Here is a 21,269-nt window from a genome sequence, read left to right on the forward strand (position 1 = left end):
ACAGATGTTCCCAAATAACATTTCCAGAAAGCTCTACCTTCTTCATCATCGCCCCACTCCTTCTCATCGTCCTCTTCTGCTTTGCGCTTGTCTGCGCCTCGGGTCTTTTTCTTCTTTTTCAACGCTTTCTTCTCAGCCCGCGCTCTCTTCCGCTGTTCGGCCTTTTCTTCTTCTTGCTGAGCGAGGGCTGCTTCCTTCTCCGCAGCCTGGGATGGGAACATGGACACATCACTAGGACACAGCAACTGCGGGAACTCTATGGGCCCAGGACAAGTGGAGAGGAAAGGGGATGCAGGGAATGGAAATTCGCTACCCCGGGGAAAGGAGAGGTCACGAGGAGGAGGAGGAGGGCGGGTTCACAACTTTCCCTGCCAGGGCTTATTCAGGCTCTTAGGATTCTGAATCTCACATCTACAGAATGTTCTGCAACATCCCCAGTAATCACTCACCAAAAGAAAGAAAACAACGTATAAAACTGGGGCTCTAATTAATTTGGATGTGTTTACCTTCCACTCACGGGGCTAAGTGAGGCTCCATTCTTAGCTTTCCCATCTATATCCCAGTAAACTTTAGGTCCCAAAGTCCCCAACTACATAAAGTTTTTATTGTCAGGGCTAAAGTTCTAAGCCAATCCAACAAAATGATACAAGATAGGCTTAAATATACTAATTCAAGTATGTCACTAATATTTTCTGAGTGAAAGATACTACTTAGGAAGACCTCAGAGGTTTTGACAAGAAATATTCATACCAAACACAATCAAAATAGCTAGCAGAGCTTCTGAAGACTTTAATAGCATCATTACCTTAATTCTCTGCTCATTAACACGAGCTAATCGAGTTTCGGTTTTCTGAACAGCTATATCCCAATCTTCTAGGGTACCTTGATAGAAACAGAAGCAAACTGTCACTTTTTAGAATTTTAAAGGATTGAATAATATGAAATTTTCTTAATTTCCCCCACACCTCCACAAGAGATCTCTCCCATGAGAAATAAGAACTGGAGAGTTGGCTCTCCATTTTCAGATTTCCTTACTGTAGGCTTGAATTTTTTAGAATCTGAACAGTTCTTCCAGGTGTGTTTTTTTTTAAGATTTTATTTATTTATTTCAGAGAAAAAGTGAGAGACAAAGCATGAGCAGAGGGGGAGGGGCAGAGGGCGTGGGAGAGGAAGACTCCCTGCTGAGCAGGGAGAACACGGGGCTCGATCCCAGGAACCCAGGATCATGCCCTGAGCTGAAGGCAGCAGGCAGACGCCTAACCGACTGAGCCACCCAGGCGCCCCCTTCTAGGTGTATTTAAAACATCCCTTCTCCTGGGGCATCTGGGTGGCTCAGTCAGTTGAGCGTCCAACTCCTGATTTCGGCTCAGGTCATGATCTCAGCGTCCTGGGATCGAGCTCCGGCATCGCTCCCTCTGCCCCTCCCCCCTGCTCAAGCATGCTCCACACATGCTCGCTCGCTCTCTCTAAAGTAAGTAAATAATTATTAAGTCTTAAAAGAAGTTTTAAAAAAATCCTTTTTAAAAAAGACCTGAAAACCAGAATATGACCTATTACTCTCATTAGGGAAGATTATGAAGACATTCTAATGTAAAAGGTACAAGACATTTATGTGAAGACTGAGGATTTTAAGAGCTGCTCAAATGATAAACGTTGGGGTGTTTTTTATTTGCTGTTGTTGCTTGGGTGTTTTATTTCCAGTTCTGAGGAGTCTACACCCAAAATCTAGATCAATGCCCATGGATAAATTCACTATTCCCCTACTGATAACTTAATACTGAGGCTCTAAAATTTACAAGGGATGCACACACGACCAATGCCCACACTGAGCCCTTTGCCTCTCAGCGTGCCTTTGGTGTGCATGACACTGTGCTAGAGCACAGACTGTCAACTAGAGCAATCTGGATCCCCAGGCAACAAGTCTGAAGATGTTTCTGTCATGACTGGGGGCAAGGGAGGAGTGCTATTGGTACCCAGCGAGTGATAGAATAGCATCCACCACAAAGAATGAAGAGGACCCTGTGTCAGAGCCACGTCACAGAGAGCCCTCCTTGTATTTGGAGACTCTGAGGAGAGGGGCAAGGGGATGTGGGCTCACGTGACAGTTCTAATCACAGAGTGCCACAGTCTGTCCTCACAGACTATAGTCCTGAGACCAAAGGGTGGAGGGGACAGACTCCAATCCAGCAGCAGAGAGCTGAGGGTCCCCACCTTCTGTCCTCTCCATGGTGAGCAACACTTCACAGACGTGCTCCGGGTAGTCGCTGGTGCACTGGACAGCCCGGTGCAGGGCCTTCCTACAGTGCTGGGTGTCACCGTGTGCCCTAGGACAGAAAACAAACCATTGCTGCCACCAGGACACAAAGCAGAAGGCACACAAAGGCAGGGGCACAAGATCAGAAGCTCTGCGGCGACTCTGGCTTCCAGAACTATCCACAGCTATTTGTACTATTGCTACTTACAATGTTTTCTCCTTTTTCCTCCAGTCAACACTAAGGCTTTCTTCTAAGTCACTCTTTCCATTAGCAAGGAGATGCTACTAGAAAATGTACCTGGGACAGTAGTCTGCAACCAGGTGTCCCGCCTTTATAGCACTGGCATCTGCCACACAGGTGGGGAATCTAAGAATGCTACACTAACTTGATCAAGTCCTTAGAGAAATTCTGGGATGCTGTCCTATCCAATGGGAGAATCACCCAATCCAGAGGACGGTCAGATTTCATGCCCAGAGTTATACATTCTGATACTCACATGGAAAGATACACCGCTAATCACAGTAATTATAAACAACGTTGTCTTACTAATAACAGTTATGAAACGCTATGTTCCATTTCTATTTAAAAATAACTTATAAATATACATAAACATTACACATACATATTAGAACACTGGAAAAAAACTTATAGCAGCGGTTCTCAGAGTATGATCCATGTACCCCTGAAGGTCTCTTAAGACCTTTCAGGTGATCTGCAAAGTCAAAACTACTTTATTATTGAACATGAATTGACTTTTTCACTGTGTTGACATCTTGCACTGATGGCGTAAAAGCTGCGGTGACCCTTAGCACTAATCAGGGCTACACACATACTTCTCAAATTCTGTGTGACATAAGTAGATATACACATAAAGCAATGGTTGTCACAAAGAAAAGCCTATCTTTTTGTTTGGGGTGCAAGCTGAACAAATTTGTTTTTTCCTGGAACACCATTTTTACTTGAGAAAATAGCTGAGTGACAAAAACTGTGGTTACAGAGACCTGAGTATCTGGAGACATTTTTGAAAACTAATGAAGGAAGTCCGTCACTTCAAGGAAAACCCCTGGCTGTATTTGTTGCCAGGATAATATGGCAGCTTTTAAGTGAAAATCAGAATTTTGGAAAATTTGTATCTGCCACTTTGAGTTTGACAGCTTCCTACTTAAAAGACTTTTTCTACTGGGGTGCCTGGGTGGCTCAGTCGGTTGAAATGTCCAAACTCTTGGTTTCAGCCCAGGTCAGGATCTTAGAGTCGTGGGATCGAGCCCCACCCCCACCTGGGTCAGGCTCCATGCTCAGTGGGGAGTCTGCCTGAGATTCTCTCTTCCTCTCCCTCTGCACCTCCCACTTGCATGCACACACTCTAATAAATAAATCTAAAAAAAAAAAAAATTTTTCTACTAAGATCACTAAGATATGAACAAATGTGATTTTTTTTTTTTAAAGATTTTATTTATTTGACAGAGAGAGACACAGTGAGAGAGGGAACACAAGCAGGGGGAGTGCGAGAGGGAGAAGCAGGCTTCCCACGGAGCAGGGAGCCCGATGCAGGGCTCGATCCTAGGACCCTGGGATCACAACCCAAGCCAAAGGCAGACGCTTAACGACTGAGCCACCCAGGCACCCCCAAATGTGATTTTTTAAATATTGTATGATGAAATGTGTCGATACTGAGAAGAGCTGCATGACTTAGTGAATGAGTATTCTCCAAATGAACAATGCATGTCACAGACTCACATGTGGGTAAAAGGTCTATTCAAAGTACAAAACAGACCAATGGATATTAATGTAAGAGTCTGAGAAATTCAACGATAAATGGTTTCAGATTCCACACTGCAACTATTTAAGAAACTACCACTTGTTGAATTTTGCTCTAGTATGAAAGAATAATCCACAATTATCTGAAAAGGTTAAATTCCCCTTCCTTCTAACCTCCTGTGTGAAGCCAAATTTTCTTCATATTCTTCAATGAGAATTCACAACACAGTGAATGCAGAAACAGACACCAGAATCCAGCTGTCTTCTAAGCCAGACTTCAAAGACACTTGCAAAAATACAAAACCATGCCACTTTTCTCACTAATTTGGGGTTTAGAAAAGTCATTTTTCATAAAAAATATATTCTTTATGTTAAATGTAATGAATTTATTATTTTGACAATTAAATAATTTTTTAATTTCTCAGTTTTCTAATATGGTGACATTGATATTAATATTTGTCAATGTTGCTAATATGGTAATATTAAATACATACAACTCACATAAACAAAAGCTTTTCAGGGTTCTCAAACTTTAAAGAGTATAAGGGGTCCTGAGACCAAAAAGTTTGAGAACCGCTGACCTCAGAGGAATATTCAAGAAGCTTTTATTTTTTTTTAAAGATTTTATTTATTGATTAAATAGAGAGAGAGAGAGAGTGCACAAGCAGGGGGAGCAGCAGGCAGAGGCAGAAGCAGGCTCCCCACCAAGCAGGGAGCCCAGGACCCTGGGATCATGACCTGAGTTGAAGGCAGACGCTTAACTGACTGAGCCCCCCAGGTGCCCCTTCAAGAAGCTTTCATAGTGGTCATCTCTATGGGTGAGATGGTAATAAACTTTCACTCTCTACCACATAGTTTGGCAAATGTTCTATCTTAATTTGAGCACAGTGTTATTTTTTAAATTGGGGAAAAACCTGAAACATTCAAAAAAGAAAAAAGTATATAAAAATGTATTTATTGAGATGCAGTGTTCAAGATACAATGAATAGAAAAGCTGGTCATATTCTTTGCATCTTCCCCATGTTATAAGTATTACTGGTTATATTTATTTAAAATAGTTTGAGATTTGTAACATGTACACTATATCATTGCATTTTCTTTAAAAAAAAAAAATTAAGCATAGAAAAATCTCAAAGAATATACCCAAACCATTAGCTAATAGGGGTTATGTCTCCGGGTCTGTCGCTGCAGATAATTTGGGGTTTTTCTCTTCACTTTTTAATACTTTCCACTTTTACATACAAAACAAATACAAAAAATAAATAGTTCCCCAAAAAGTCAAATAAAACCCTCACATCCAAAAATCAAAACAAACCAAAATAACAAATGGAAAGAAACGTATGGCTGTGCGACAAGGCCGGGCACAAATTACTAGGCTTAGTCCCCTAGCCTCTCCTAGTACACACAAAGCCACTAGCGAAGGACAGGAGGCCGGCGGCCTGTGGCGAGGAGCAAGCCCAGGCCGGCAGGGGTCAGCGCGACTGAAGATGGCTTACCCCCAACAGACACTGCCAACCCTGCCCCCAGGCCGCTTACCTTTCCAGGTTGTAATACTCGAGCCACATGTTGGCATACTTGGCATTCCCTTTGGTCATGATGCTGTCCCAGAGTTCCCGAGCTTTCTGCATATTATTGCACAGTCGAGCCTAAAATGCATTAACAGGCTCCGTTAGGAAAGACTCAAACCTTAGGACACTGGCACCCATTACAAAGCATACTTCGAACAGACATGCCTTAAAACCCCCCCACTGACGATCCGTGTTCCCTAACTCCCCGGACATTTCCCAGCCACCGTCCACAGGGACAGGCCCAGCTCAACCACTTCAGGCTTTCGGAGGTGACAAGCATCAAGCTGTCTGCCTACACTATTGGGAGTGCAAAGAGCAGGAGCCCACAGGTACTTACAACAGAACTGGCTAGTCACTTGTTTTTTATTTTTATCAAGCTTAACTACAAGCGTTTAATCTGAGGCACAATGCGGAGAAAAGACTGATCTAGAAGTAGGTCCCTGCTCTGCCATTTATTAAGTGACTTGGGCAAGTGAACCTCTCTGAACCTGACAGATATTGGTGCTTTGACCTGACTCCCCTCAGAAAATAAAACAGGATTAGAATTTCACAATTCTGTGAGCCGATCAAGGGCAAGTTCCATACCTTACTCACTTGAGGTCCTTGGTCCGACAATAACATTCAACTCATTATATCCCCTAATTATCCGTCAAATTTCTGTCTCCACACGAGATCAAAGACTTGGGAGCATAAAGCAGGTCTACCTCATTTTCCTGGCACACAGTAAAATGCCTGGCAGATGGTACACACCTGGGTTACTCTCACAAACCAGGCACCAAGGGGAGGGGGGCAGAAGTCCATGAGTGAACTCCTGGCATTCTGACATTTGCTGCGTAACTTCTTACTGAGTGCCAGTGTTTTCTCTAAGATACAGATGAATGTGCATCAAGCTAGATATAGAGCACAAATCCTTACAGACCCTAGACCATCACCTAGGATTCTGACTCAACATCAGCCACATCCATTACACACAGGTCCTTCAAAGGTGGATGTCACTGGCAGGTCTGTCAAAAACACTTACCTCGATCCTAGCCCAGTTCTGCATGATCATACAGCTTGGATCTCCGCTCTCATTGAAACCTGTCAGAACAGAATTAGTCAAAATTAGAAAAGAATTTAGAGACAAAGAGCCTCTGACTGAGAAGGCACATCCACCAAGAAGAGGAAAGACAAGTGCATCAAGGAGCGGGTGAAGCCACACTTACGCTCCTCGACCTCCTGTTTCAGATACTCCAAGGCGCGACTGAATGCAGACCTCAGCTCTTCCAGCTCTTTACTGGAGTCTGTTAGAAGTTGCAAGAGAGATTCAGCTTCGTGAGACCGCATACCATGTCTTTTTTATTTTTTTTAAATCCTACAGTAAAATCCTGGGAGCCTGCTGTGCACCTGGCATCATGCCTGGGACACAGAAATAAAACTGCCAGTCCTGCCCCATCACGCAGTTGCAGAGAAAGACACTGGAACAAACAGCACATTATGGACAGTGCCGGCAGGAGCCAGTATAGAACATAAGGACCCTAAGTCTCTTCCCTTACAATTCACAGCAGGACTTAAGGATTTAAGCAGCGAAAATTTCTGGGGGAAAACAGTTGCCAATGGCTGGTCTACATCATTTGCCTAATCATGATGTTATTTGGGCAAGTGGGACATCTCACTGAAAGACATGTTAGGAAAAAATTCAGAACTGAATTTGACATGTGAATTTAAATACCTTGTTTGAAATCAACCCTTCTCCTCAGGTAATCAAGGTACGCCTGCCAAATCTCCACATAATCAGTGGCCTGAATGAAGCCAGCACTCAAAGCTTTCTCAAAGGTCACTGGAATTGAAGAACAAGCCAGGATTGGTTACCAATTGAAAAGTTAATAAATATTATCAAGATGGTTATAAAAACCTCTACTGACTATCAAATACCATATGACTTAATGACAGGAAGCAACAAAGTGAATGAGCTAGAGAGAAATGTTCAAAAGAAAAGCCCCTCCAGGATTTGCACAAACTGTGTTCTAGAAAGGGCACGTTCCACAAGATGCCCTGCACTAAAAGAATTCCAGATCAGTAAGTTTGGAGAAAAGACCCCAACTTCTCAGAAAATCACAATGAATGTTAGCATGTTAAAAGCTTAAAACCAGTTTATCTCCCACTTAGGGCCTTTTCTGTCACTAACACCCAATGTCCCAAAGCTAACACCCAGGGAAAGGCTGATTTAATGACTGTCAGTCACAGCACTAGGTTTCTGGCCTGGGACAGAAAGCTTAAGAGTCTTCCCCCAAAAACATTTCGCACCAGAAATCACTCGATGGTCAACTCCATGTCTTTCCATGGCCAAGAGGTAACGACTCCATAGGGCAACTGTCCACGGGCAGTTTCTAACAGCACGATTATGTACAGATAAAACCAAATCCTTTACTTTCAGCTGCCGATCCTATGATAAAGAATTCCAGAGTTAGGAGATAAAATGCTACCGTTATAGACTTTACCATCCACGAGAGACATTTCCAGCACAACCAGCTGACAAAAGAAATTTCCTTAGAAATGCCTCTCATGACTGGTTTCTTCAACAAAGAAATTGCAAGGCGGAGTTGGGGTAGAAGAAGAGAGGTAGAGAGGGAACCTATAGATGAAAACAGCTTAAGAGACATCAGCCAATCCTAATGGATGGACCTAGTCTGGATCCAGATTCAGATCTTTTATATGTATGTACTGAAATACTTACCAATGAAATGTGATTTCTGGATCTGCTTCAAAATCAGATGGAAGAGGAAGAAGATTAAGGATATAAACGAAACTAGACTAGTGCCGTGAGTTAATTGTTGGAGCTGGGTGATAGGCCCACAAGGTTTCACCCTACTAATCTATATACTAGTGCTTACATTTTTTCCCATAATGAAAAGTTACAAGAAAAAAATTAATCTGTCACGAAGTCCTCAATAATAAGACCGTGCAAATTTTTTTACAGTTAGCGATCAGTGGGAAGTGACCTGAAACACCAGAAGAACTCCCTGAGTGAGTTGGCAGAGGGGAAAGGAGGATGAGGGGAAAATGAGGAAGCAGAGGGAGCACACAGCTAACCCCTGGCACTCCTGCTGATTTTCTTTGCATAGGTTCTCAATTGGTAAAAAGGAGAGAAGTTAGAACAGTCAAGTGGTCTTACTAGGTACTGACTGTAGCGGATCCACAGGTCTGGGACAAGGCAGTTCTCGACCAGGGCACGCTCGAAGATCAACTGCACGCGAGCAGGGTCACCAATTTTCATCTCAAAATCGATGTACGCTTGATATTCAGCCAGCCTGGGTGCCTCTGCTTGCAACTAAGGCAGAGGGGAAGCATAATGAGGTTGACATGAGCTACTTGACACTGTTAGGAAGCACAACATATCTTCATATTAAATTCTGGCAAGACTGGCTACGTCAGTAAGAATCCCCAGTCCCCACTCTCAGAACCTCTGGCATGCCAGGGTCTACAACGTGACAGGCAGAGTAAGAGTCCACAGTGCCTCTTCATGGCAACTGTTACAAAGGCTCCATAAACCCTTTTCCAAACCCATCCTTAGGCCACAGGGGGTTTCTGATGGGAGCATCCATCAGAAACCGAATGAAAGAGAAACACCTTTGCCAGTGACCATGGCCAGCCATCCCTCCAAAACAGAAGTCACTTTCTCAGCCTACTGAGTGGAGTGAACGCGACCACACTGGAGTGATTCGCTGCCTTCATTCTAAGGCTTCTCATTCCAAATATCAGCTCCTGCCAGCATACAGGTACATGCAGAACATGAAAGAGGCCAGGCTGCCTGTTTACTGATCCAAAGACCTACAATCAAAATTCTTTTCAGACAAAAACCCCTACTCAACTTTCCTCTTCAGCCACACTTCACCAACGGTCATAACAAAATGAACCAGTTGAGGATTTCATTAATGAGGCTTTGAGAAATACAACTGCATACCCACCGTTTTCACATGGAAAAGGGAGAGGGAGCACTGGCTGGCCAGCAGGAGAGCATGCATGCTCTGAGCAGATGACGTCTTAGTCTCAGTTTCTAGTTATACTGACAAACTGGTTACCCAGACAGACTGCCACCGAAAACAACTAAAACTTGCTGGATTCAGTACGAAAAAAGTCTTGAAAATCATTAGAAAACTGGCAAAGACACAAGAAATACTAAGGACAAAATCTAGGTGAAGGTTAAGCTTTTGCTGGTGTAAGCTCTATTAAGGATTTGATCTTCACAGTGAGGTGTCATTATTATCCTCACCTTACATCTGAGGTGATTGATACACACAGCGGCTAAGGATGAAACTGGCAGAGCTAACATCCAAACTTGAAGCAGCCTGGCTCTCAAAGTCACTGTTCTTACTATAAAACAAGATACCAAAAAGAGAGCCAAGAAGCCCAACCAACCACGAAAAAGATAAATGCAAAGATATCCACCCCTGGACCTACTGTACTGAAATTATGGGACATCAAACAAAACCAGTGAGATTTTAAAATGGGCCAGAGAGAAAACAAGGATTGCCATCAAAGAAGCTGACGTCTCAACAGCAACAACAGCAGCCAGAAAGACAGGAGACATAACTGTCAATCTAGAATTCTACATCCTGAGAAATGAACTTTTAAGAAGAGCAAAGTGAAGACCTTTTCAAAATAAAACTGAGAAAATCTGTTACCAGCAAATACCCAGTGCAGGAGACTCTAAAGGGTGTAACTGAAGCAAAATAAAAATGATTCCAGATGAAAGCTCCAGGATGCAAGTAAAGAAGAGCAAAGGAAGTGGGAAATGCATGTAGTGAATGTAAGCAAGCTGGAGCTGTACAATGCAAGATAACAACGATGCCTTTCAGGTCAAACAGAAAGGCAAGAAATACAAGAAAACACGAGTGTAACTCTGAGGCATGGTAAATGAAGTTGAAAGTATTCTAAGACGAAGAGAGGGAGAAAAATGCCACTTACAAACAATATTATGGTCAAAAAACAAATATTATGGTCAACACAGAAAATCCAAAAGAATCTATTTGTCGTTAATAAGAATTTAGAAAGTTCAATAGACAAAAAAATTAGTATAAAAAACAAATTACAATTTATATGCCAAGGACAATTAGAAAAGCAAATCTTTTAAAAAGGTGGCATTTTCAATAGGATCAAAAATAACTTAGAAACAGATCTAAAGAATGTGTTCAAGGGACCAGATGAAATTATAAATTTATAAAACTTTACAGAAAGATAAGGCCTAAATAGCAAAGGCCTATACCACATTCATAGACTGGAAGACTCAATATTTATAAGATGTCTATTCTTCCCCAAACTGATCAATGCAATTCCAATACAAAATTCAACAGGTTTTTAAATACAACCTGAAAAGCTGACTCCAAATCCAAGTATTAAGAGCTAAAGAAAGAGAAGACACTCTTGAAGAGGAACAACATGGATGGGATTCATGTTACCTAAGAGCAAAACTTATGAAACTATCATTATTAGGACAGTGTAATATAAGCCAGTGGAGCAGAATAGAAAGCCCAGAAATAGATCCACACCCCAATGGACAGCTAATCTCTGACAGATGTGGGCTGGCACATCAATGAGGGGAGGATGGAATTATCAGAATCGGTGCTGGAACAACTGCTTCTCGTATGGAAAAATGAAACTGGACCCCACCTCACGCCATCCACAAAAATCAATTCCATATGAAGATCTAAACATGAAATACACAGCTATAAACTTTCAGAAGAAAACAGAGCTAAGAATATTCATGAGTTTGGAACCTGGAGAGATTTCTTAAGTGTAACAAAAGCAGGAACCATAAGAGAAAGAATGTTAAATAATGATAGAATAAGACTGAGAACTGCTCATCAAAAGATGCCATTAAAAAACTAAAAAGACAAACCACAAACCTGGGGGAAGCTTCTGCAATATATACAACCAAAATAAGGATTAAGATCCAGGATTCCTATGAATTAATCAGAAAAAAATACAGATGAAGGAAAAATGAGTCAAAGATTTCAACAGGCACCTCACAAAAAAGGAAATCTGAATGGCCAACAGATGTGAAAAAACACTCAACTTTGTTAGTAATCAGGGAAATGCAGATTAAAACTACAATTTCAGATCCATCAGAGCGGCTAAAATTTATGTCAGTATCGAAGGCTGGCGAGACCAAGGAGAACCCTCAGTTCAGTGAGAACTCCTGGGCAGGAGTGTCAATTGGTAACACAGAAAACAGTTCAGCATGATCCTATGATCCAGCAATTCCTCCTAGGGATACACTCTGGAGAAACCCTTTTCATATGTGCACCAAGAGACACGCACAAGAATGGCCAGAAACATGCTGCTCCTCCTCGCAACAAACTGGAAAACGACCCAGCCAGGAACACATATATAAACTGTGGCATACACATACAACTTCACAGCCACGGAAACAGACTATACTTATCAACGTGACTACAACCCAAGAACACGTTCAGTGAAATACACAGCATGATTCCATTATATAAAAGCTCAAAGACAAGCAAAATTAAACAATATATTAATCAAGGATATGGTCATAGATTGTAAAACTATAAAGAAAAGCAAGGGAACGATTATCACAAAAGTCAGGAAAGTGATTACCTCTCGGGAGAGGGAAGAGGAGGCAATCGGAGAGGGGCACATAGGAGACTTCTAAGGTACTGGCAATGTTCTATTTCTTAACCTGGGTGGTGGGTACATGGATGTTCACTTTATTATTAGTATGTAAACTGTACGCACACATTTATACACTCTATAGATTTCACAACAAAACAAATTTTAAAGATGCAACTACTGATTAGGGAAAAATTTGCAGCAAGAAGTTTACTGTAAAGAGGCCAACACTTACCAGTGCTTCTTCATAGGGTTTGTATCTCTCCAACTGTTGTAGTGCTTTGTTATAGTTCTGAATCACCGACTCTGGTATTGGGTCTTCTGACCACTCTTCATACTCTGCAAATGTGGCCTCCATATCTATTGAAAGATGGATTCAGCCCCGTAGGTCTTGCCATTGAGTTTTATCAACCCAGAGATTAAACCATGAGACTCGGATGATTCTAGCCCCTCCTGCATCAGTGACCACAGCAACTCTTATGTTCAAATCTTCCACTGGGCCCAGGCCTGACCTTAGATTCTGTCTCAAAGCAATTCCCCCGGAAGCCCTACCAATTAATCAATCAGTTAATAATAGCAAAACTTACCTAGTGCTTCCTATGTTCTAACACTTTCCATCCACTAACTCATTCAATTCTCCCAACTCTACAGAGTAGGTTCTAACTTGATCCCCATTTTGCAGTTGAGGAAACACAAGTAGAGGGTTACATCAATTGTCTGCAGTTCACAGTGGAGCAAGGCCTTGAACCAGGCAGTCTGGCTCAAGTACATGCTCTACTCACTGTACTATGCCACGTCACATTGGTACATGAGATGAAACCTGCAGGCCGCTCAGTTCCAGCCTTTCTGCATGTCACCCGAGGATTCAACTGGAAAGCCACTTTATAATTTGTTAAATCAAATCCAAATAAACCACAAAGTAAAAAGAGAAATTACGTCTGGGCTCAAGCAGTTGTCCAGAGGAGCCAAGGGTGTACAATGTATAACTACGCCTAAAGAAGAAATTCAGATATGAACACTTCCAATCAACAGTGCTCCTCAACCAAATCACCCCCACAGAATGATATAAGCCTGTGGAAAATCCCCATTCTGATACGGAGGAGGCTACTGCTAAAGAGAAAATGCTCACAATGGAACTCTTACTCAATAAAGTTTCCCCCGAAAATATAGGCAGTCAGCTTCCCTATTCCTTATAGTAACTCTACGTCTCCAACAGTGTCTTAAAAGAGGAAACTGAGAGTCAGCAAGTCTGGCTTCTAGTCCTGCTGGCTGACCCTCAATCCTCTTGACCATTAACAATTCAAGGTATGTTTTTACCAAGGGCCTTGTCCACAGTGACACTGTCCAGTGAGAGTAAGAACATCAGCAACATCTGCCTCACAAGATGCTGGGAAAGACCTGATGACAGGACATACCCCAAAGCATTTTAAAAACCACGCAGGGCCAGCTGTCGACAGGTCAGTTTCTCTTACCATAGAGTGGGATCGCCAGCTGTCGCCGGAAGAGACTGTGGACTTTCTCCAGCTGTGAATCAAAGGTTTGTTCCCGGTCAAAAGGGGAAAGGAAGCCAGCTATGGGCTAAAGAAGCAAATTTGTAGTAAATGAAAAACTTTGTGGTCCTTCCTACTTCAAAAAATATTTCAACCAATTTTTTAGTTCAAACTAAAAAAAAATATATATATATATGACCTCTGATACATAAGGTATCGTGTCAAATGCTGCACAAGGCACAAAAATAAACATTGCCTCTGCTGCTGTTTATGATGGGGTGAAAAGCAAATAGGAACATAAGAAATGTGTATATTGACCATAAATGCACAGATGACTACAATGAAGCAGAATATAAACATCACGAAAGAAAGGATCACAAGTAGCCAAGTACCGTGCTTTCAGCCGGTTTTTAAGGCTGCGTTTTGTTACGAAGGGAGGAAATAAGGCAAGACGCCCACAGGGGCTGGCATTTGGGGTGCATCTGCAGGCTCTCCCGACATCGTGAGAGGAGGAAACGGACTCCCAGTCGAAGGAACAGTATTCACTACAGAAGCCAGCAAGTGCACGACTGTGGAGGGGGGCAGCGTTATGTCCGATGCTAAACGGCCACAAATGTCAGCCGAAGGAGTTCGCCCCGATGCCTGTCGGCATACGCTGAAGGCACCACTGCAGACTTTTCAATAGGGATGTAATCAACAAGGGCCTGGGCTACTTTACTAATAACCATCTAACTACTACTGCAGGGCTCCATCCACTAGGTACCAAGGGGTAACGCACACAAACACGGGGGGGGGGGGGGGGGGGAGTGGCGCACTGGGAAGGGACTGTAAAATCTTTGAGTCAGAGTTTTAAAAAATCCAATCATGATGGGGTCAAATCTCTTATCTCTTGCAGTTATTAATGGACATGACTGATACACATATGTATGTATTCTTTTTGAGTGACGTATTCTTGTATATTCACCTGGAACCAGTAATTGAAATAGTATTTTTAAATATCAGAAAAATTACAGGGTTATCTTTGAGTCAAAGAAATCAATTTTGCTGTTCCACAAAGACTACTGATTTTACTTTCTGCCCACCCACTAAGGGACTGGCGAGGATGATTTTGTTAACTGTGTTCTTCCAAGGCCACTTACAAAGATAGCCCCGACTACTCGAAGGCAAGCACCGGTCACAGAGACCGGGGCACTCACCCGGGCAGCTTCCACAATGGCACTTTCAAACTCCCGGTAAGCCTCCCAGATGGCGAGTCCTTTGGTCATATGTAAGCCAACTGACGAGAGCGCCCTTTCAAACACAGAGCGGACTTTCTCAAGGCCACCTTTCTGACCAATTCCACCGACTGAGTACTGGCCATACTCTAGCCAAATGTTAGGACCTAAGAAGGAGAAGCGTTCTATTAATTCAGGATATGAAATACCCAAAAATCAAAACTTTTGTTCCAGTGCATCACAAAAGAAACATGCCCACCAAAACAGTACTCATTCATGCAAAAAGGCAAGAGCACATCGACAAGCATCCTAATGTATGTATATTACTAATACTGCACCTGGAAAAGAAAGTATATCTTAAACAATGTCCCTACTAGGTTACAATTATTGAGATTTTACTGCATAAACAGAATAGGCCAGCGGGTAATATGTAATACGCTCAAGCCTATTTATTAAAATGGAAGGAATTCAATGAAAATTCAATAAAAATAGTTACTAATCTGAGTCAATTTTCGGAAAGATTTCAAAGCCTAGATTTTTTTAACTTCTGACCCTTTTTAATAAGCTTTCTGGTCAAAGTCAAAGAACAAATTGAAACCACCAACCCTATAACCAGAAGTCTATGTTTTAAGTTTCTCTTTGTAATGATGTTTAAACAGCAACACCAGAAAAGATCTGGTTGCCCTGTTTTTTGTCACTTTCTTCTTAAACTTTATTTACTCACCCCTGCGGCTTTAAGAGCAGACTAATGAATTAAACTCCTTAGGAATGCAGTGGTTCCCACTGCACACGTTTTGCCTATTAAGTCACTTTTCAAAGATCTGAAAATAATTTCACAGGCCTAACCATTAACCTTATAAAATAAAAATACTTAAAAGATAAAGAAGCCAATTTGACAATTACTATATGTTTTCCTGGGGCTTGTTTTTTCTTTGAAACGGGTTTATTTCAGACAACTTAGCCAAAGTTTGTTAGGTACTCTGTTTTAGCTCACCAGTACAGAGCTGCCATATGGGCTGCAAAACAAAAAAAGAAGAGGGGCGCCTGGGTGGCTCAGTTGGTTAAGCGACTGCCTTCGGCTCAGGTCATGATCCTGGAGTCCCTGGATGGAGTCCTGCATCGGGCTCCCTGCTCAGCAGGGAGTCTGCTTCTCCCTCTGACCCTCCTCCCTCTCATGTGCTCTATCATTCTCTCTCTCTCTCAATAAATAAATAAAATTTTAAAAAAAAACAAAAAACAAAAAAAGAGAGGGGCGCCCGGCTGGCTCAACTGCTAGAGCATGCGACTCTTGAAGCAGGCCAAAGTGGCTTCCGAACATTCACAAAACAAGGGACACAATTTCCATGCTCTATAGCTCCTGAAACTAACACAAGAACCCCATGGGTCCCCATTCAAAACTACTTTAAGAGACCTAATCTAAGAAGCATGGTTATCTGGCCTCCAGACCCCCGGCAGCCCTGAAGCAGCTGGGGGATAGGAAGGCACGCTGACCTCAGCACTGACAGTGGAGGCCCGACAGCAGGGTGACTGCAGACCATCAAGGACTGAAAAACATTACAGCCTTGGGAGGTGCTGTTAATGATGACTCTGAGACCTTCACAAAGGGGTGACAGGATCATCAGAAAACATGGGAGCCTCACACCCTTGGAACCGTCAAGAGATTCTAAGAAGCCACATGGTGGATCAGAGCAGAGACACAAGAATACTAAAAGCACATATAGTGTAATTTCATATTCACAAAACACCTGTAATGTGCAGTATTCGGATTATAAAAACTAAAAATTGATCAATTCTATTGGCTGGTAAAGGCACATGAAAATTTCTCTTCCTCAGGGCAGTCTATCTTCAAGTTCCAGTGCTTCTCACAAGGGGAAATGCTCACAATGGGGAGTGGGAAAAACCAGATATGGAAGAAGGATGTTTAATTTAAAAGGAGGAAATTTTGGGGGGCACGTGGTTGGTTCAGCCGGTTGGGCGTCTCTTGATTTCAGCTCAGGTCATGATCTCAAGGTCAGGCTGAGCACGGAACCTGCTTGTCCCTCTCCTCCACTCCTCCCCACCCTCCAACCCCCACTTGCAAGTGCATTCTCTCTCAAATAAATAAAATCTTAAAAAATAAAAAATTTTTAAAAAGGAAATTTTTAAAAATATTTTTAAAAAATACTTTGTCCATAACATTCTCTGACGTGTCCTATACATAGGTAAAGAGAATATTTAGAGAATCATACTACCAACAGGGGAGGGTAAAGAAATTTAAAGGGAGAGATGTCTACACTCCACATGCACTGGCAAAATGTCAAAACGAGCAGACAACACACAACGCAGACTTCTGTGGTGATGGGGGTTCTTTATCTGCAGTGGTGGTTACCAGAATCTACACGTGGGATTAAATGTCACAGAAGCAGATACGCACATTGTACTAAGATCAATTCCCTCATTTTGATTTTGTAGAGTAGTTACAAGATATTGGGGAAAGCAGGATGAAATAAGCATAAGACCTCTCTGTACTATTGTCCTGTAAATCTATAATTATTTTAAAATAAAAAGTTTTTAAAAGCTTTTTAATGTTAAAAAGAAAAAGAAAAAAAGCGTTCTGTCCAAAACTTCTAAAAACCCATTCTTCAATGTGTAAAAGGCAACCTTTAGTCGTCTGGAAATACCATGTAAGTTCTCCCTGCCAAAACAATGCTGGGTGTGAATATATTCACTCCCTTACTACAAACATTTCTTCTAATTGTATTTTAGAACCAGATATCCTCAAATGAAAACCACAGACAGAGGCGCCTGGGTGGCTCAGTTGGTTAAGCGTCTCCCTTCAGCTCAGGTCATGATCCCGGGGTCCTGGGATCAAGTCTCGCAGCGGGCTCCCCGCTCAGCGGGGAGTCTGCTTCCCCCTCTGCCCCTTACCCCGCTCTCATGCTCTCTCTCACTCAATCTCTCTCTCTCAAATAAATAAAATCTTTAAAAAAAAGAAAAGAAAAGAAAAGAAAACCACAATGAGAATAATAAGTAAACTCAAATCTTTCTAATCGCCAGACTAACACTCTCCTTTCTGAGGAGCAACACCTCACAACGCAACCCAGGGCATCAGAGACAGATGCATCCACAGAGCCCTCGGAAAAGCACACAGGGAACTTACAAATATAGTCCTTCACAGCTTTCTCAAAGAGGTCGTACACGTGCTCTCTGTCCAGGCCGTCCAGAGCCATGCTGACCTCGTCATGCAGCCACTCCAGCCAGAGCTCTGTAAGACAACAGCACCTCTGCGTCACCCTCTCCTTCACCAAAGGGCAGGGTGAAAGCAGGGACTTTATGCGAGTCATGAGCACACAAGCGTTTCACCCGTCTTATACAGCAGTTCTTCAAACTTGTACTGAGCACATAGAAGGTTTATGCTTCCAAATAAGATCAAATAATTAAAATCATAGTATCCTACACTTGTTGGGCATTTTATATTTTTGCTAAGTACTTACATATCTGGATTTCTTATTCAATCTTTTTAAAACTCCTGTAGTTGATAGTCATAATAATGAACAACGATGGCATCTATCTAAGCATTTACGACATGCTAGGGCATTTATTACGTGTGGTACACAGAATACCTCATCCACTCCATGTACTATAAGGTAGAAACTGCCGTTAGCCCCATTTTACTGCTGGGAAAACTGAGTCTCAATGTTTACATAATTCGCTTAAGGTCTCACAGCTAGTAAGATGTACAGTCAGAAATGAATCTGGGCAATCTGATTTCAGCTTCTATACTCGGCAGTTATGCTTTTGGGCGGGGAGAGGGGGACAGAGCTGGATCTGAGACCAGTGTTTTCCAATTCCTCCCTAAAAGATCAATTACAAACATTCATGAAGACTGATCTACAAGAGGCACAGCGTAATTCTGTTTCAAGTAAGTATAAATAATCTAAATGCCCAACTACTGTGTAACAAACAAGGTATTAAACATTTACATGAAAATTTGTTTATAAAAGTTTAATTATGATACAGTTATCTGATGCTGAGAAAACGGAACACCGGAATGGGAAACAGAAAAATACAAGAAAAGTTTAATCATGACGTAGGATAAAGAAAAAAAATCAGGATCCAAAACATGAGTCAGTATTACACGATCACGACTATGTTCTGCAAAAAACTAAAAGATGAAAAACTAGAAAACACTGACACTGGATGATGGGTTTTCTTCTTTCCACTGTATTTATATGTTCCACACTTCTTTAAGGAACACGTCCCAGTTTCAGCACTGAAAACAGAATGTATAGTCTTCATTTCTCTGTATTTATAAAAGCAGCCCGACTGCTGACACGTTACCTTCAGTCAAAGGAAAGATCTCACTCATCTTCTGGCGAGCCATCCTCACTTTGGTAAGCTCCCCCTCCAACCGGAGCAGCCGGATCAGGTCCACATGGCAGTTGTAGTCATAGACGTTGATAGATAGCTAAGAGGAAAAAAACACAAGGTGAAATTTAAAATGCCACCATCAAAATAACTTAGCATTTTTCACCACTGGTGACAATGCACATGTCCGCTACAAACAAAACAGATGGGCTATCTGGGAGAGCCACTGAAACAGCAATGCAAAATATACCCCCAGGAAGAGGAAGAAAAATCAATGAACGGGGCTTTCTCTAATAAATGCACAGCGCCTCCACTCTGTTCCAGTCCCTATCAGAACCCAGTTGGGTTGTTCTCTGAAATACAGAAACATTCTGATGAAACAAACACCAAGTGTGACCTAAGGCAAGTCATTATCTTTGCTAAGCCTCCATTTCCTCATCTCTAAAATGGGGATACCACTAGGGTCTAGTCCTTAAGGTTCTTGTGAGGATTTTTTTTTATTTTACTAGGTGTTTTTTTTATTATGTTAATCGTCATACATACATCATTAGTTTTTGATGTAGTGTTCCATGATTCATTGTTCGCGTATAACACCCAGTGCTCCATTCAGTACGTGCCCTCTTTAATACCCATCATCATCTTGTGAGGATTTAAAAACGTGATAAATAACATGCTTTAGCACCTGCCAGCTATATAGGTTAAGAGCTCTTTTCTTTGGGCGCCTGGGTGGCTCAGTTGGTTGGGCGACTGCCTTCGGCTCAGGTCAGGATCCTGGAGTCCCTGGATCGAGTCCCGCATCGGGCTCCCTGCTCAGCGGAGAGTCTGCTTCTCCCTCTGACCCTCCCCCCTCTCATGTACTCGCTCTCTCTCATTCTCTCTCTCTCAAATAAATAAATAAAATCTTTAAAAAAAAAAAAAAAAGAGCTCTTTTCTTTTACTAAACAAACGAAAACAATAAAAACAAAAACCTCTACTGGGAGGAACAAGAATGGCAGCACCTGTTGAAGCTGAGTGATAGGTACTAGATTTATTTTTATATTTGAAACTTTTCAAACTAAAAGTTAAAACAAATTAAAATAACTGCTTAAAAAGCTATCAGACATCTGAGACAACAGAAAACTAAAAGAATCTGTCACTAGCAGACTTTCTCTTAAAGATAGCTAAAGGAAGAGAAAGGAAATGATAAAAGAAATCTTGTAGCATCAGTAAGGAAGAACTGAAAGAGCATGAAATACAGACAAGTATCCTGGATGGTTCTTCTCATGAGTTTTCTAAGTTGTATGTGATACTGACACAAAAATTTTAATACCACCTGATACTCAAAACAATGATATTTAAAAGTGAGGATGCTAAAGTGACCTAAATGGAAGGACGATATCCACACTTCACTCCGTGGTAGAACACAGATACCATGTAAGTCAAATAAACTATTCCCAAGGCAACCACTAAGAAACCATACAAAGCAATACACTAAAAGTCACTATAAATAAATCAAGATAGAATCCTAAAAAATGTTCAAGTAACTCATAGGAAGGCAAGAAAAGAGAAACAGAAGAACAAGAAACAGAAGAAACAAATAGAAAATAATAAAATGTCAGCCTTTAGACCTAACATAGCAATAATTATCTTAAATGTTTATGCTCTTGGGACGCCTGGGTGGCTCAGTCAGTTAAGCGTCTGCCTTAGGCTCAGGTCATGATCCCAGGGTCCTGGGATCAAGTCCCACATCAGGTTCCTTGCTCAGAGAGGAGTCTGCTTCTCCCTCTGCCTGCCACTCCCCCTGCTTGTGAGCTCTCTCTCTCTTTCTGACAAATAAATAAATACATCTTTTAAACGTTTATAGTCTCAACATACTAATTAAGGGGCACCTGGGTAGCTCAGTCGGTTAGGCATGTGACTCTTAATTTTGGCACAGGTCATGATCTTGGGGTCATGGGACTGAGCCCCACATGGGGCTCTGTGCTGAGCGGGGAGTCTGCTTCTCTCCCTCTGCCCCTCCGCTCGCACACTCTCTCTATAAAATAA

At 42.0% G+C, this 21,269-nt stretch overlaps 1 protein-coding gene across 3 annotated transcripts in view; it reads right to left on the reverse strand.

Annotated features, from left to right (window-relative positions):
* SART3 (spliceosome associated factor 3, U4/U6 recycling protein) overlaps positions 1 to 21,269 on the reverse strand; it is a 36,268-nt gene that overhangs the window by 8,143 nt on the left and 6,856 nt on the right. For 2 of the 3 annotated variants that reach the window (XR_004924929.2, XM_036116694.2), the window contains exons 2-15: positions 19,218 to 19,344; positions 18,037 to 18,141; positions 14,880 to 15,064; positions 13,666 to 13,771; positions 12,429 to 12,553; positions 8,736 to 8,891; positions 7,868 to 8,006; positions 7,293 to 7,400; positions 6,787 to 6,864; positions 6,603 to 6,661; positions 5,550 to 5,659; positions 2,212 to 2,324; positions 806 to 882; positions 38 to 206 (exon numbers count right to left, since the gene is read on the reverse strand). Coding sequence is in view for 2 of the 3 variants with exons in the window: in XM_036116694.2 (XP_035972587.1) it covers positions 38 to 206; positions 806 to 882; positions 2,212 to 2,324; positions 5,550 to 5,659; positions 6,603 to 6,661; positions 6,787 to 6,864; positions 7,293 to 7,400; positions 7,868 to 8,006; positions 8,736 to 8,891; positions 12,429 to 12,553; positions 13,666 to 13,771; positions 14,880 to 15,064; positions 18,037 to 18,141; positions 19,218 to 19,344 (1,657 nt within the window). In the remaining variant the exon portion in view is untranslated. The remainder of the gene's footprint in view (positions 1 to 37; positions 207 to 805; positions 883 to 2,211; positions 2,325 to 5,549; positions 5,660 to 6,602; positions 6,662 to 6,786; positions 6,865 to 7,292; positions 7,401 to 7,867; positions 8,007 to 8,735; positions 8,892 to 12,428; positions 12,554 to 13,665; positions 13,772 to 14,879; positions 15,065 to 18,036; positions 18,142 to 19,217; positions 19,345 to 21,269) is intronic. The other variant, XM_036116695.2, reaches the window with a different exon arrangement.

The sequence above is a fragment of the Halichoerus grypus genome, chromosome 13 (genome assembly GCF_964656455.1).
Source record: "Halichoerus grypus chromosome 13, mHalGry1.hap1.1, whole genome shotgun sequence".
Classification (NCBI taxonomy): Eukaryota; Metazoa; Chordata; class Mammalia; order Carnivora; family Phocidae; genus Halichoerus; species Halichoerus grypus.